This window comes from Oncorhynchus masou, chromosome 1 (assembly GCF_036934945.1).
Source record: "Oncorhynchus masou masou isolate Uvic2021 chromosome 1, UVic_Omas_1.1, whole genome shotgun sequence".
In the NCBI taxonomy this organism is placed as follows: Eukaryota; Metazoa; Chordata; class Actinopteri; order Salmoniformes; family Salmonidae; genus Oncorhynchus; species Oncorhynchus masou.
In genome coordinates, this window is record NC_088212.1 from 24176158 (window position 1) to 24191358 (window position 15201).

General features: G+C 39.8%; 3 protein-coding genes across 4 annotated transcripts; 2 read left to right on the top strand and 1 right to left on the bottom strand.

Annotated features, from left to right (window-relative positions):
- Positions 1 to 1483: 1483 nt before the first annotated feature.
- Positions 1484 to 4614, top strand: gstt1a (glutathione S-transferase theta 1a). Its single transcript, XM_064965939.1, has 5 exons — positions 1484 to 1668; positions 2208 to 2295; positions 2483 to 2639; positions 3335 to 3511; positions 3698 to 4614. The coding sequence occupies exons 1-5, from the start codon at positions 1557 to 1559 to the stop codon at positions 3896 to 3898; spliced, it is 735 nt and encodes a 244-aa protein (XP_064822011.1). The 5' UTR covers positions 1484 to 1556; the 3' UTR covers positions 3899 to 4614.
- Positions 4615 to 5734: 1120 nt separating this feature from the next.
- Positions 5735 to 6700, bottom strand: LOC135552258 (taste receptor type 2 member 40-like). The gene has a single exon (XM_064984169.1). It carries the CDS (start codon positions 6698 to 6700, stop codon positions 5735 to 5737), a length of 966 nt encoding a protein of 321 aa, XP_064840241.1.
- A 1454-nt stretch (positions 6701 to 8154) lies between these two features.
- Positions 8155 to 14376, top strand: LOC135539811 (P2X purinoceptor 4-like). Of its 2 annotated transcripts, none has more exons than XM_064965949.1 (13): positions 8155 to 8342; positions 8641 to 8788; positions 8938 to 9009; positions 9133 to 9205; positions 9525 to 9621; positions 10034 to 10114; positions 10340 to 10481; positions 10741 to 10877; positions 11070 to 11160; positions 11301 to 11366; positions 11459 to 11563; positions 11707 to 11814; positions 12002 to 14376. In XM_064965949.1, the coding sequence occupies exons 1-13, from the start codon at positions 8224 to 8226 to the stop codon at positions 12479 to 12481; spliced, it is 1719 nt and encodes a 572-aa protein (XP_064822021.1). In that variant the 5' UTR covers positions 8155 to 8223; the 3' UTR covers positions 12482 to 14376. The 2 variants fall into 2 exon arrangements, with proteins under 2 accessions (XP_064822021.1, XP_064822030.1); XM_064965958.1 differs by having other exon boundaries at positions 8164 to 8248.
- Positions 14377 to 15201: the final 825 nt, after the last annotated feature.

Consider the following 15201-nt stretch of genomic DNA (forward strand, 5'->3'; position numbering starts at 1 on the left):
TCAATTACCTTGTACCGCTGCACATCGACTTGCTACTGGTACCCTGCGTATATAGCGGAGTTATCGTTACTCACTGTGTAGTTCTTCCTCGTGTTATTATTTTTCTATTTTTTTAAAAGGGTATGACAAATAAAATGTGATTTGAATTGATTTGACAGTACGGTGCATATGCAGAGTGGAAGTGACAAAAACACCCGACACTTGGGCAATAGGGCTATCTATGTCAGGTGTTCTGAGACACTGCTGAACAAAAATGACAATATTCACATGCCGTCATCAGGGACACGCATGTACTCTCCAAGGGTGTTGAGCCCATTTATTCATTTGCTAAATGTTACAGGAGTCTACTGCATTCCAAGTGGAGATGAAAGAGTTTAAATGGACTGTCAGTTAACCAAAACCATTACTAGACCAGGCCCTTGTCTCTGGGGGCTGAGAGCAGAGTTGTCATGCCCATAGCGGGCACAGGGGAACATGCCCTGTAAGATTTGTCCTGTTTCAAATAATAACAATTTCACATAATGTTTTGTTGTTGTTGTTTCTCTGTAATACCACTAGCCATCTAGGAATTTTCTGAAGTAGACTTTAGCTAGCCCAGATAAGTTCCTAATCTCCCACCCTCATAACTAACTACCAAGAAGCCATTTTAGGCTATCAAATTAGAGTAGTTAGCTTGTCTAACTATCTTAGCTGGCATACCTGCTGGCAAGGTTGGTAGACTTGAGAAAAGCATGCAATAACTAAATGTACTGAATAAGACTCACATTCCTTTCAATCTTTTACACAGATTTCAGCATTGATGCAGAAAAGCATATTTAGTTTATTTAAAAAAAAATACAGACAGCTCAAGTGGTATGCTTAGCTATGCAGACAAATATACATATAAATACAAATATATATTTTTTACATAGAATTAAGCATAACAATTATGGCTCTAGATTGTAGGAAAAAAGCTGTTTCAGATTTTTATAAAATGCAAAATGCCATCCTCATGTACTTTGTGATCCCTCAAATGTTTGGGGTGCGTTACGTCCCTGGGTGAGAGTCTCTGGACTTATGCCTTCCTCCCAAATCTGTCTTAAAGGCCCATTATCTTAGCAAACAAAAGACTTGACCTACTTATAACATGATCAATACTGTGGTGAAATCGACAAACGCTAGTTATCAACTGCAATAAAAAAAATGTAAATTACACTTAGTGAATGCCCAAAAATGTGTTCATGAAATGATCCAGACTCGCAAACAATAACTGTCTGAGACATTGCTTATTATATGACATTATAATAAAACAGTCTATATGCAAATAATAACTGAATCATAGCATGGTCCATTGCACAGAGTCGCCTTATGGCTCAGTTATTTTGTCTGGATAATTTTATAAACATTTACAAAATGTTGCCAACGCCTGACCCCAACAACCAGAAGCAGACACCACATTGAACTGTCGGAACCCTTTATAATCATTTGACTATATGGGAGGGGCTCCATACCAACATAAAGGATAGCGGGTGCTGGGAAGATATTCGGCACATAACATCCCTTCTACATCTGTGAAAATGCCGTTGGAATTGTATCTTGATCTGCACTCTCAGCCATGTCGCTCTGTATTCATTTTTGCAAAGAAAACAAACATTCCGTTTGATTTCAAGTTTGTCGATCTGGCTACAGGTAGGCTACTGCAAGATATTTGGAATGTGATTTATAACGTTTATATTGAATATATAGTATTTATGTTGACGACTTCTACACAACAGAGTTTCGGTGTGTATAAAATATGTTCAAATATAGTGAAATTCTATTCGAGGTAAATCAAAAAATATATTATTTTGAAGCAAGCACCCAACCATTTTAGTAAATATGGGCCCACTGCAAATACAGTTAGGAAGTAGCCTATCATATTATGACAATGAAAGTTCGATTTTATATGTATATATGTAGGCCATAAACTTCTAGGTGAAAACAACCAATTGCAAACTTTGAACTTGTTACATAATGACCTTGTTTGTTTATTCAGAAGGTAATATCTAACTGGAGCCAATAACTAGATAGAAGTCATGAAACATGAAAGACATACTGTATATGGAAAAGTTTTTTTCACAAAGATAATCATCATGCTATATGTGTAAATTCATTATAACAACAAAATAACTATATTTTCTTAAAAGTCATATTGGATAAATCAGTGTCACAATTGTTTTGCTCCTCAGGCCAGCAGTATGGGGAAGACTTTGGTAAGATCAGTGTGGTGAGAAAGGTTCCGGTCATGAGAGATGGAGACTTCATTCTTACAGAGAGGTAAAGTAGCCTACAGTAATCTACACAGAGACACTTCCCACTGGTTGAATCAACATTTCAATGAAATTACTTTGAACCAACGTGGAATAGACGTTGAATACGTGGGTGCCTAGTGGGTTACATGTCGACTCTAATTAGGTTTCTAGGGAGTTCCTTGTATTAATTGTATATCTCTCCTTATTTTTAGTGTTGCCATCCTAAAGTACTTGGCTGAAAAATTTGGCACCTCAGATTCAGACCACTGGTACCCAGCAGACCTGCAAAAGCGAGCCCGGGTCAACGAGTACCTGTCTTGGCAACACGCAGCCATGCGAGCCCATGGCTCAAAGGTGTTCTGGTTCAGGGTAAGATATAAACATCCAATATGTCCTATAAGTGGAACTGCACTTAGAAAAAAGGTTCTACCTAGAACCTAAAAGGGTTCTTAGACTGTCCTCATAGGAGGACCCTTTGAAGAACCATTTTTGGTTCCAGGTAGAACCCTTTTGGTTTCAGGTTTGGTTCCGTTCCACAGGTTTGGAACGGAAGTTTCAGGTTTGGTTCTGTTCCATAGGAGAACCAAAAACGGTTCTCATATGAGGACAGCCCAAGAACCCTTTTGTAAGCTTTTTTTCTAAGTGTGGACCTTGGCTGGTTATTGAACCATTTGTACACAAATAATTTCTTACGTAATAACTTAGTTAATGACTGAAGGAAATCATTAGCATCAAACATTTAAGTCTATGGCATTGGTGAATAGACATTTTATCACTGGATTATTTTATTAAATGTAGACTCAGCGACATGACTCAGGTGCATAAAGTAAACAGCATAGTGGGTCGATGTCCGGAACAACTAAGAGCATTGAAGCGCGAGGCTCAACTTCTTGTTGTTTTGGTGCCCTGGCTACCACACTGTGAACAGTGTTGCAACTTGCTAATTTCAATATCTCCGGTGCTGTTTGTGGCAACTTCATTTTGCTCAGTCTACCTTTAAACCATATTGAATAAGTATGGTTATAGACACAAGTGACATTTTAAAAATATTTACATGTTTTCAGGCAATAGTTCCCATCATAACTGGTTCAGACGTCCCTAAGGAGAAAATGGACTCTGCTATGGAGGACCTGACACTGTCTCTGAAGGTGTTTGAGGAGAAGTTCCTGGATGACAGACCCTTCATCATTGGGGAAAAGATCTCACTAGCAGACCTGGTGGCAATAGTAGAGATCATGCAGGTGACATTACATTTGTAAAATGTGAAAGGGTAGGGAAGAGTGAGTTGTGCATGATTTTGAAGCTATTGTGTGAGGGATTCTCTCACTAACTGTTGTAAATGTCCCTCCCCAATGTCTTTGGTTGCAGATTTGCGCTGTACTTTCCCTGAAATGATATGGGTTTTCCTGTGTGTGCATGTTTTTCAGCCGGTTGGCACTGGTCTGGATTTGTTTGAGAAGCGGCCCACTCTCGGTGCCTGGAGAGACAGGGTAAAAATGGAGCTTGGCGAGGCTCTCTTTGACGAAGCTCACAAGACCATCATGGATGTGGCCAGCCTGCCTCAAACCTTTGAGAACAATGGAATGCTGGAATTTCTCAAGCCAAAGATACAGAAGATGTTCAACTAACTCATGATGAGAACATTTTGACCACCAAGTATTGTGTGACAATGCTTTTCATTTTTGTCTTAATTTTTGTATGTCTTTGCACATTTTATTAGCAACCTGAACCCAAGTTTAGACGTAACATAGTAAACGCACATCCGATACTCCAATTAGTATGATATGTTATATTTCGTATTGTATGTATCTATTTGTGGAACTCCATCAACCATTTTGTGTGATATGTTACAAATTACAATTCATATGATATGTTACGGATTGCAATTCATACAATATGTTACAAATTTTCAAATCGTATGATATGTTATGAATTCCAATTTGTTGTGGCTAACGGTAGCTAGGTGGCTAACGTTAACTAGGCTAGGGGTTAGGGGTTAAGGGAATGGTTAGCTAACATGCTAAGTAGTTGCAAAGTAGCTAAAAAGCAGTAAGTTGTTGCTAATTATCTAAAATGCTAAAGTTGTCCGTGATGAGATTCAGAACACACAACCTTTGGGTTGCTAGACGTTCCCGTTATACGCCCATCCAGCCACCCTGACTAACCACCCTACTTTTTGCCTTAAGTAACCATCTGTCTTATGTTACCATACCAAATATAACATATCATACTAATTTGAGAGTCCCGGATTTACATTTACTATGTTACGTCTAGTCTATGAGACCAAGCTAAGTTATTAGAATAAACACTTAATTTCTTGATAATAAATCAAATAAAATCTAAATGTGTCTTTTTCCAATTTTTTCGAATGATTTTTAATTCTTAAAAATAAAAATAAACAATAGAATGTAAAGTACTATTTGGTGAGAGATGCAAAGGTTCTGCAGTCCAAAACCTGAAAGAAAATTCTTTAAACTCTTCCCATTTCTCCAAAACGGTTTAGTTCTAAAAAGAAAATGCCCAATTAACAATAGAATGTAAAGTACTATTTGATGAGATATGCAAAAGTCCAAAACCTGAAAGAACATTCTTCAAACTCTTCCCATTTCATTTACAGTGCCTAGTGAAATTCTACACATCCCTTGCACAGTTTTCACCTTTTGCTGCCCTAATAAAATTATGTAGATCTAAAAAAGGAAAAAATGGGATTTTAGTGGATTTTTCACCTGCTTATCTACCCAACCTGCTTCACATTAACAAAGTTACATTTATAGAACATTTTCTTAGTTAATAAAAATATTAAAGAAAGATGTCTTGCATAAGATTTGCATATGTCTTCACACTCCAGAGTTTGTACTTGGTGGAAGCGCCTTTGGCAGAAATTACAGCTGTGAATAATTTTGAATAAGATTCTACCAAATCTGCACAACTCTATCCATTGCTTTTGTTAAAATTGCTCCAGCTCCGTAAATTTGGTTGGGAATCATTGATGGACAGCCATAATCAAACTTTGCCTCTGATTGTCAAACAGATTCAAGTCAGGACTGCTACTGGTCAACCCAGGGACACTCAGCACCATGCTGGTGGGTCTTCGGCATTAACATTTGTATAATTGTCCCTCTGAAAAATAAAACTGACATTGAAATAGTGTAGGCTTACACTAGGCACTGTACATAAAGCCACACTCCTTAATTTGTGCAAATCATCATTAAGAAAATACATAAAAAATATAAAAAGACAAATAAAGCAAATACATGCACCGCTACGTAAAAGTAAAATACTATGAAACCCAGTACACCTAAGCATTAAAAGCCAACAACAGCAGGAGCAAAAAGGAATTTTACAACAAAATAATTAGCACTTGCTTGTAATATCTGGCAATGACAAACATTAAGTATATTGTGACATAATACACTGTCCTGAAGAACTGAAAAGGAGACAATGTATTAAAACTCAAAAGCATATCAAGCTGCCCCAGTTTCTCCACTCAGGCTTTTGCTTGATGCATTTGATGCCTTGGTACCGCAGAAAAGAGCCCAGAGTTTCTCCCTCAGGTTCTTATTGGAGATAGTCAAGAGGACGCCTGATGCTATGCAATAGAAGGAGTAACCCAGCAGGAGTGAGTTAATGCTAATGTCAGAGCCATATAGTTTCGAGAGGTAGAACAGGGAGATGATGGTCAGAGTGGTTATGTAGACGCCTACCAGGGCCACAGTAAGCTTGCACACCAGCAGGTAGGAGTCAGCACTCTGAACATCGGTCTTGTTCTTTCTCATCTCCAGCGTGTGTTTGCAGAGATGGACCACCAGTCTGATGGAGGAGGGAACCATCACCATCACAGGTAACGGAGCCAGGTAGCAGATGAAGACTAGCACATAAAGGTTCATGTTGATCCAAGTGGGGAATAGAGGTGTCTTAATCACACAGGTGGTGTTCTTTGTCACAGGTGTTACGTATGACTCGTTACGGTAATTAAGGGAGAAGAAGGGGGAAAACATCACACAGGAGTTCAGGAAGGTCACTGCAAGAGCCACGTTGATGATGGGTGAGATGTTTGTCTTGATCTTAGCGAACAGCTCAGAGGTGAAGTTGACCACCTTCACACAATAGAGGACACTCAGCCAGGCGATGGACCAGAAGCTCAAATAGCTACTGCTCAGCCACACATACAACATGGCACAGAAGAACATGGGTAGATCATCCCAACACAACACCCCATGCCACATAGTGACTACGATGCCAAAGGTGGAGAGGTGCAGGAAAACATTACCCAGGGAGATAGTGGAGATGATCAGTCCCACAGTCTGAACACCACCAGCCTTCCACTGCTGGAACATGGTTGTTATCAAGTTGAATGCGTTCCATAGCACTCCAATAACAACCAGGACAGCTATACCATACAGCTGGACTTCATGTTGTCCAGAACCCATAGTTATAACCAGATGAGAACGATTTGGCAGAATTCCTCTTTGTTATGAAGCAGAGTATTATTCACATACCATTTTATAGAGAAAATGAGTATTCCTATGCAAATCTGTTTCTGTGAGTAATGACTCTCTGAGATAATGTAAATGAGAGACAATGTTGATTGATGGTAGGGCATGGCCATTCCACAGCAGAATTTGAAAACACAAATTAGCCATGAGGAAGACAAGTCACGTTATTCATGACCATTTTGCTTTTATGAAAAGCATGCATGAAGTATACATTGACTAGAATGTAGACTATTACTGGATTTGCAATGCTGTAACCAGACACAGATTCAATTGAAGATGGAGGAAAGGAGTAGGGATGCAAGATAGTCAATACTTGTATCATCTCAACCACTCTCATTGTCCCTAGTGAGGATAAACATGACATGTTACTTACTGTCTGCCTTGCCACTGTCCATCGTGCCATGGTTTTTGTTTACAGACCAGACAGTCATTTACTTATAAGAATCTTCTGGGGGTGGTTTTACATTTTTAAACCATGGAAATTATATGATGAGGCTGAATGCATTTCCTTATTCAAATCCATTATGTATTTCATTTGTACAAGTTAGCTTATTCAAAATGAAGTTTTGTGCTTTTCATCCTGTTTCAATGTCATGTCATTCACAATGCAAATGGTTTTGAGCGCATAGTCTCTTTTCTCCAGATTTTATATTTTTCTCAGGCATAATTGCACAAGCAATTTTAATGTCACACAATAACAAAAACAAAATATATTGAACTACAGTGAAACTAAAGCCAGTATGTGACACAATTATATCATCCTCATTTTCAAGCTCCTGTGGTGGCCAAATACATCCAGTTCCTTTCCATACTAATTATTTACTGCTATCTAGAGTTTAAAATGATTTCTTGATTGGGCACCAAATCAGGAAACTTGTTTGGCACAACTTTCACCCCAAAGAAACTGTCACTCATACTGCATAAAAACCATCAAGCCTACTGTAGCCTATATCATATCTGGACTAGGATGCAGTGCACATCTTCACAATCACGTTAAGTGGTCCGGATACAGCCATGCCCAGATACAATGACTTCCTTCATAGGGATATGTGACCCTTTGATTTGCAAATACTGATAGTGACAGAAATCTTCATTTAATCTAATGTATCGGTGTACCCCATGGTAGGCCTATTTCATATGTTAGTCTTTAATACATATGAATACATTCGTGTAATTTTCATGTAATAAATGATCAAATCATTTAAAAGTAGCAAATAACATAAAACAATAGACAAACGCTACTTTGTTCCAGCTTTGGCTGCACAACAGGGATACATGCATAATGCTATACAACAACGACGACTGGACCAGTCTTGAATTTCACAGACGTAGAATATTGTTTGGTCAGTGGAACTGAAACAGCTCCAAGCAGATGTACATGTGATCACTGACCCACTCAGGAAGGAGAAGAACCAGTATGAGTCAGAAGAGATTCACTCTCTCTGACAACATCCAAAATGCCGTGTAAACTGCTAAATCTATGTGAGTATGAAACCCATAAACTGGTCCGAATACAAAGTGCAAGGCTGGGATCGCTGAAATGGACATTTAACGGAGCCATACTGATGTTCATCTGGTGAGAATTCTGCAGAACGATTCAGTTTGCGTAATAACGGTAGTAGACAAGGAACGCCCACGCACCTTGATCAAGAATGTGTGCATGAAAATAAAGTATGAATGTTATTATAGATATCGAATACATTCTGAAATAATGATGTATTACTTTTATCAATTGTATTTACTATTTGTATTTATTTATTTACCATCCAACTTTTCTAGCCATACCAATAATATTTAAAATATATCAGGGACACATAAAAGTAATTTACTCCAATTTGCAACATTCTATAATAAAATATTGTTTTACATTGTAGCATTGTAATGTTCTGGAACAAGGAGTACCAAGAACACGACTATGTGGTCAGCTCTGTTACTGCTAAGGTCAAGGGAGTGGCCATGACCAGCTTGCCAGATGTTGGTGATATAGTATGGGATGTTGTAGATTACAGTGGGCCATCACAGGTGTGTGTGTGTGCGTTCATACGTTTGGGTTTTACGAATATTGTTGTTTTATTGTTGTATATTATACACATATTATATTTGTATTATACATGCATATATTTGTACATTGGTTCTGACTTTCTATACATTTGTTGGACTTTCTGTTTAAGGGAAAGAATTCATTTTTCGTGGTGACCAATGTCATTGTTACAAAAAATCAAAGGCAAGGAAAATGCCCTGAGGTAGAGTGCCATTAGGACATCCCTACCCAATTCCTGTAAATTATAATGTCTGATATCACTTCTATTAACCACACTACTTGATGTCTAGAACCAACTCATCTCCCAGGAGTCTGTGTATTACAGGTCCCTCCTTATGGAAAAGTGTGTTGGACAGACAAGGACTGTGTGAAGGGGTTCTGGGATCAGAACAGCCACGGTACAACGACAGCTGTCTACAACTTTTCTCCTGATTATTCTCCTCTGTTTGTGTCATCTCTATCTGGTTAGACCATTAGTTCTTGCAAGGAGCAGAGGAAATTGTCCCTGATGTGTTGAGGTTTCAGATGGTCTGCTCTGTTCTCTCTGTCTTTACTGTAGGCAGATACATTCTGGTTATGTAAGGGTTACACAGTAGTAGTAAACATGTAGACACATGATAATAGAACAACTAGGACAAATTTTGTTATTATTTGTCATGTGAACCATATAATAGTTCAAATTGATTAATTAAATTCCACATTTTGCTTTCCTTTCAGGGGTTCAGACAGGTGCATGTGTGAAGTTTGATGTAAAACAGAAAACATGTGAGGTGTCTACATGGTGCCCCATAGAAACCAAGAAAACACCCCCCAAGTAAATAAGCTCACTAGTATTATCATTATCAGTATGTGTGCCTGTCTTCCCCCTCTCATCATATTCAGTGTGATTTGACTTGCAGTCTCTGCAGAGGTTAGTTACTCAGTAAATCAAGTTATCTTCACTTCTACATAGACCACTGCCTGACAGCTATATTTATACTTTAGTTCCTCTAATGTGGAGGAAGCTCACCACATTACCGCTGCATGAGTGTATAGTCAAATATGATGAGGAACATTGTTTCAAAGTAGTTTCACAACCACTTTGGAATGTAAATGAAGGGCTCGATCACGGAATCTGTAACACTTCAGCTTTAAAGATTGAATAGAGCGCTAAACTGTCAGCTGTAAAAACATTTTTTTCACAACTATGCTTCAATAGTGCAATTGATGACTGCTCTGACATCTAGGCCTGCTCTCTTGGCATCAGCTGAGAACTTCACAGTCCTCATCAAGAACAACATCAGATTCCCAAACTTTAACTTCATTAGGTGAGACTGCCCAATTCAATGTGAATAGATTTGTATTTTTAGCTTGCATACCACAGTTAAGTATATTATATATATTATATTCAGAGTAACTTTCACCACCCAAACCTTCACATACTCAAAGGGTCATAATCACAAAAAACAGAATTACATGAATTCATAAACAGATGGAAAACGAGCACCGTCTTTACATTCAGCTGATCTTACTAATGTGTGTTTGCCTCACAGAAGGAACATCCTCCCTGAGATGACGGACAGCTACCTGAAGCACTGCCAATTTAACAGGCGTACAGACCCCTGGTGCCCCATCTTCCGCCTCGGGGACATTGTGCAGGAGGCCAGAGAGAACTTCTCAGAGATGGCAGTTGAGGTGGGCTGCTCTGTTAGAAGGAATTTCTCAAATAACCACAAACTTACTCTATGACTCTCAATTATGTATGTGTATCACTGATGTCTGCATCTATTTTGGCATTGCACATACTGGCAATTCATAACGTTGGACATATTTGACTACTTAATGAATTACAGAATGAAATCACCTTAATTACTTCAGATGTGAGAGGGTTTACATGATTGTCAGGTAAGGTTGACGTTGAGTAGATCATCTTCACCATGCTCTCTCACCAAAGGGTGGCGTCATTGGGATCCAAATTAAGTGGGATTGTAATCTGGACGGGTTCTTGCGGAACTGTCTGCCCAAATACTCCTTCCACCGGCTGGATGAGAAGGAGAGCAACAGAACTCTGTACCCTGGTCTCAACTTCAGGTAATTGTGACTGGCCTTGTTCTTTAGGCCGAATGTCATAGACCTACATGGCCAGTTGACCCAATTCAAATGAGATTATGGAAAACTGTCAATCTATACTGGAATAGTCATTTGTAATTGTAGACATCGGTGCATCCCGATATTACAGTGTAACATAGTTTTTTACAGTTTTATAACAACATGTGTTGGCAGGTTTGCTAGATATCAGACAGAAAAAGGTGTTGGGGAGAGAACCCTGTTTAAAGCGTTTGGGATCAGGTTTGATGTCATGGTATTCGGAAAGGTTTGTATGACTCATTAAGTCTTATCATTCAAACCTGCAATAATGATGATGGTAATCTAATGAATGAGCATATATTATTCTAATCAGTGCATGAATCAGAATAATACAAATGGTCATTTATCATGTGTGTTCTTTTAAAGGCAGGAAAATTCAGCATAATCCAACTGATCATCTATATTGGATCAACTCTATCCTATTATGCACTGGTGAGCTTTATTCAGATGTTTGTGTTCAACTTTTTTTGAAATTCAACATTTTAACAGGCAAAGAAGCCTACATTGACTGTGACTTTCCCCAGACCACGTTATTCATTGACTGGCTCATTGGGACCAGCTGCTTCTCTAAAGAAGCCAGACAGAACTACTCAGAGAAAAAGGTTGAATCTGTTCAGGACAGACAACAGGTAGGAGTGGGATGGCATTCCCCACTGGGGATTATACATACCCTCAAATCCACAGCAACATTTGCATTCCCATTGACTGAATGTTGGATGTAAATATGTGGTGAGACGCAGAACAATGGCACTATTCTCCTTCTGTGTTCCAGTGCATTCTTTGTGTCTCGTTTGTGGACGAGAACCATATAAGAGTGGTGAAAAGATCAAATAGGAAAAGTTTACAACAAGTGAAGCCCATGTCCGTTCACCCATTCAAGGTTAGCATAATTGTGTTATCCCAAATGTAGTGCCTTTCTCACCCCCTGATACAGTAGATACTCACTTTTAAGCTCACTTTATGTTACCCTTCTCTTGTCTTTTACATAGTTACTGAGCAAGGTAAAACTATTGTATATAAGTACACATGACTACTGTAATATGTATGTATTGTACTCTTGTTGTCAGGATGACATAAGGCACCTGAGTGCCATGGCTGGTGTTTTGCAGAAAGGGCACAGCATAGACAAGCAGCCCCAGGCTCTCCCTCGGCCCAGCCGTCCAGCCTGGTGTCTGTGTGGCTGCTGCCTCCCCTCCACCCATCCCCAGGAGCAGCTGTGCTGCAGGATGAGCAGAGGTCGCTGCATCACCACCTCCTCCTTGTTTGAACAGCTGGTGCTGAGTCGGCCCTTGTTGGAGGCAGTGTTGCTGTACAGGGAGCCTCTTTGTGAGCTGACCGAGGGGGAGCAGTGGACCACCGCCATGCGCCACTGCGCCTACAATCAGTATATCACCTGGAGATTTGGGGCCCCACCCAGAGAAAGCCTTCCTGTCATACCCAGTTGTAGTGTGTGGAGAATCAGAAAGGAATACTCCAGCCAAGATGGAGAGTACACTGGCATGAGTACCAGAAGAACTACTTCTCCCCAGTCCAGCCCTAACACATAGCTTTAGGGAAGAGGGAGAGTCAGTGTTCTAGAAAGCAGTGTTCTATATAGAAATCAGAGACTGGTCCTCATCATGTAACAGCTGTATCATGCATTTGTACTGGTGTATTTATCTATCTAATCTTCCATTCTGCATTAAGGTTAACATTTTCAACTTGATCATTATTCTCGCCTATAGATATTGTGTCTATCCATCCCACTGTCTAGAGACCATAAATGATGAAAAGGGCTCCCAAGTGGCGCAGCGGTCTAAGGCATTGCATCTCCGTGCTAGAGGCGTCACTACAGACCCTGGTTTGAATCCAGGCTGTATCACAATCCGCCGTGATTGGGAGTCCCATAGGGCGGTGCACAAATGGCCCAGCGTTGTTCGGGTTTGGCTGGTATGGGCCGTCATTCTAAATAAGAATTTGTTCTTAACTGACTTGCCTAGTTAAATAAAGGTACAATTTAAAAAATATACATTGGGGAGAACAAGTATTTGATAGACTGCTGATTTTACAGGTTTTCTACTTACAAAGCATGTAGAGGTCTGTAATTTTTATCATAGGTACACTTCAACTGTGAGAGACGGAATCTAAAACAAAAATCCAGAGAATCACATTGTATGATTTTTAAGTAATTAATTTGCATTATACTGCATGACATAAGTATTTGATCGCCAACCAACCAGTAAGAAATCCAGCTCTCACAGACCTGTTAGTTTTTCTTTAAGAAGCCCTCCTGTTCTCCACTCATTACCTGTATTAACTGCACCTGTTTGAACTCGTTACCTGTATAAAAGACACCTGTCCACACACTCAATCAAACAGACTCCAACCTCTCCACAATGGCCAAGACCAGACAGCTGTGTAAGGACATCAGGGATAAAATTGTAGACCTGCACAAGGCTGGAATGGGCTACAGGACAATAGGCAAGCAGTTTGGTGAGAAGGCAACAACTGTTGGCGCAATTATTAGAAAATGGAAGAAGTTCAAGATGACGGCCAATCACCCTCGGTCTGGGGCTCCATGCAAGATCTCACCTCGTGGGGCATCAATGATCATGAGGAAGGTGAGGGATCAGCCCAGAACTACACGGCAGGACCTGGTCAATGACCTGAAGATAGCTGGGACCACAGTCTCAAAGAAAACCATTAGTAACACACTACGCCGTCATGGATTAAAATCCTGCAGTGCACGCAAGGTCCCCCTGCTCAAGCCAGCGCATGTCCAGGCCTGTCTGAAGTTTGCCAATGACCATCTGGATGATCCAGAGGAGGAATGTGAGAAGGTCATGTGGTCTGATGAGACAAAAAATGTAGCTTTTTGCTCTAAACTCCACTCGCCGTGTTTGGAGGAAGAAGAAGGATGAGTATAACCCCAAGAACACCATCCCAACCATGAAGCATGGAGGTGGAAACATCATTCTTTGGGGATGCTTTTCTGCAAATGGGACAGGATGACTGCACCGTATTGAGGGGAGGATGGATGGGGCCATGTATCGCGAGATCTTGGCCAACAACCTCCTTCCCTCAGTAAGAGCATTGAAGATAGGTCGTGACTGGGTCTTCCAGCATGTCAACAACCTGAAAAACACAGCCAGGGCAACTAAGGAGTGGCTCCGTAAGAAGCATCTCAAGGTCCTGGAGTGGCCTAGCCAGTCTCCAGACCTGAACCCAATAGAAAATCTTTGGAGGTAGCTGAAAGTCCGTATTGCCCAGCGACAGCCCCGAAACCTGAAGGATCTGGAGAAGGTCTGTATGGAGGAGTGGGCCAAAATCCCTGCTGCAGTGTGTGCAAACCTGGTCAAGAACTACAGGAAACGTATGATCTCTGTAATTGCAAAGAAAGGTTTCTGTACCAAATATTAAGTTCCGCTTTTCTGATATATCAAATACTTATGTCATGCAATAAAATGCTAATTAATTACTTAAAAATCATACAATGTGATTTTCTGGATTTTTGTTTTAGATTCCGTCTCTCACAGTTGAAGTGTACCTATGATAAAAATGACAGACCTCTACATGCTTTGTAAGTAGGAAAACCTTCAAAATTGGCAGGGTATCAAATACTTGTTCTCCCCACTGTATATATATATATATATATATATATATATATATATATTTAAATTTTAAAACTAAAAAAGATTGCGGAAGATCCATTATCTTAGATGACAATGAACTGGAGCTAACTGGAGAAGGAATTGTGTTATCATTTTGTTTGTCTGTCTGCATACATGTAACCTATTTCAATTATTTTTTTATATTGAACAAATCTGTTTTGCCATGTGCAATAAATGTAATTTTGAAAATACTGTTGACTTGATGATAATGTAATTTCACATCTTCTCCAGTTCTTGTTTTTATACAATAGTACATACCGTTTCTATTGACCCATTGTAGTCGATGTACAGTAGTTTTATTATGCCTCTACTCAGATGAGTTAGATTTGCGAAATGAGCCAGAGTCCGTTGCAGTGGAGATTTTAGCATGTAAATCTACGCGGGGCAAAAAAGGTGGGATGCATGCCAGCAAAGTCACTACACAACACAACACTAAACAATACATGAATTGCACTATAACGGTGACAAACGGTTCCCATAAACTGGCCTACATAGAGCTGTCTCAACAGCAGAGTCCCAACAGCAGTCCCAACACCTTACTACTGCTACACCTGGCTGTCAAGAGAGCCTTGTCTGGCAGCGAAACAGTTCCTTCAGCCTCATTTACTGACTTTTTT

Bases quoted from the DNA above. Each gene is read 5' to 3' on its own strand.
- gstt1a (XM_064965939.1), top strand. From the start codon at position 1,557: ATGCCGTTGGAATTGTATCTTGATCTGCACTCTCAGCCATGTCGCTCT. The intron at 1,669-2,207 runs GTAGGCTACTGC...TTTGCTCCTCAG, and splicing joins GTTTGTCGATCTGGCTACAG to GCCAGCAGTATGGGGAAGAC. The intron at 2,640-3,334 runs GTAAGATATAAA...ACATGTTTTCAG, and splicing joins CAAAGGTGTTCTGGTTCAGG to GCAATAGTTCCCATCATAAC.
- LOC135552258 (XM_064984169.1), bottom strand. From the start codon at position 6,700: ATGGGTTCTGGACAACATGAAGTCCAGCTGTATGGTATAGCTGTCCTG.
- LOC135539811 (XM_064965949.1), top strand. From the start codon at position 8,224: ATGCCGTGTAAACTGCTAAATCTATGTGAGTATGAAACCCATAAACTG. The intron at 8,343-8,640 runs GTGAGAATTCTG...TTTACATTGTAG, and splicing joins GCCATACTGATGTTCATCTG to CATTGTAATGTTCTGGAACA. The intron at 11,815-12,001 runs GTTAGCATAATT...TCTTGTTGTCAG, and splicing joins TGTCCGTTCACCCATTCAAG to GATGACATAAGGCACCTGAG.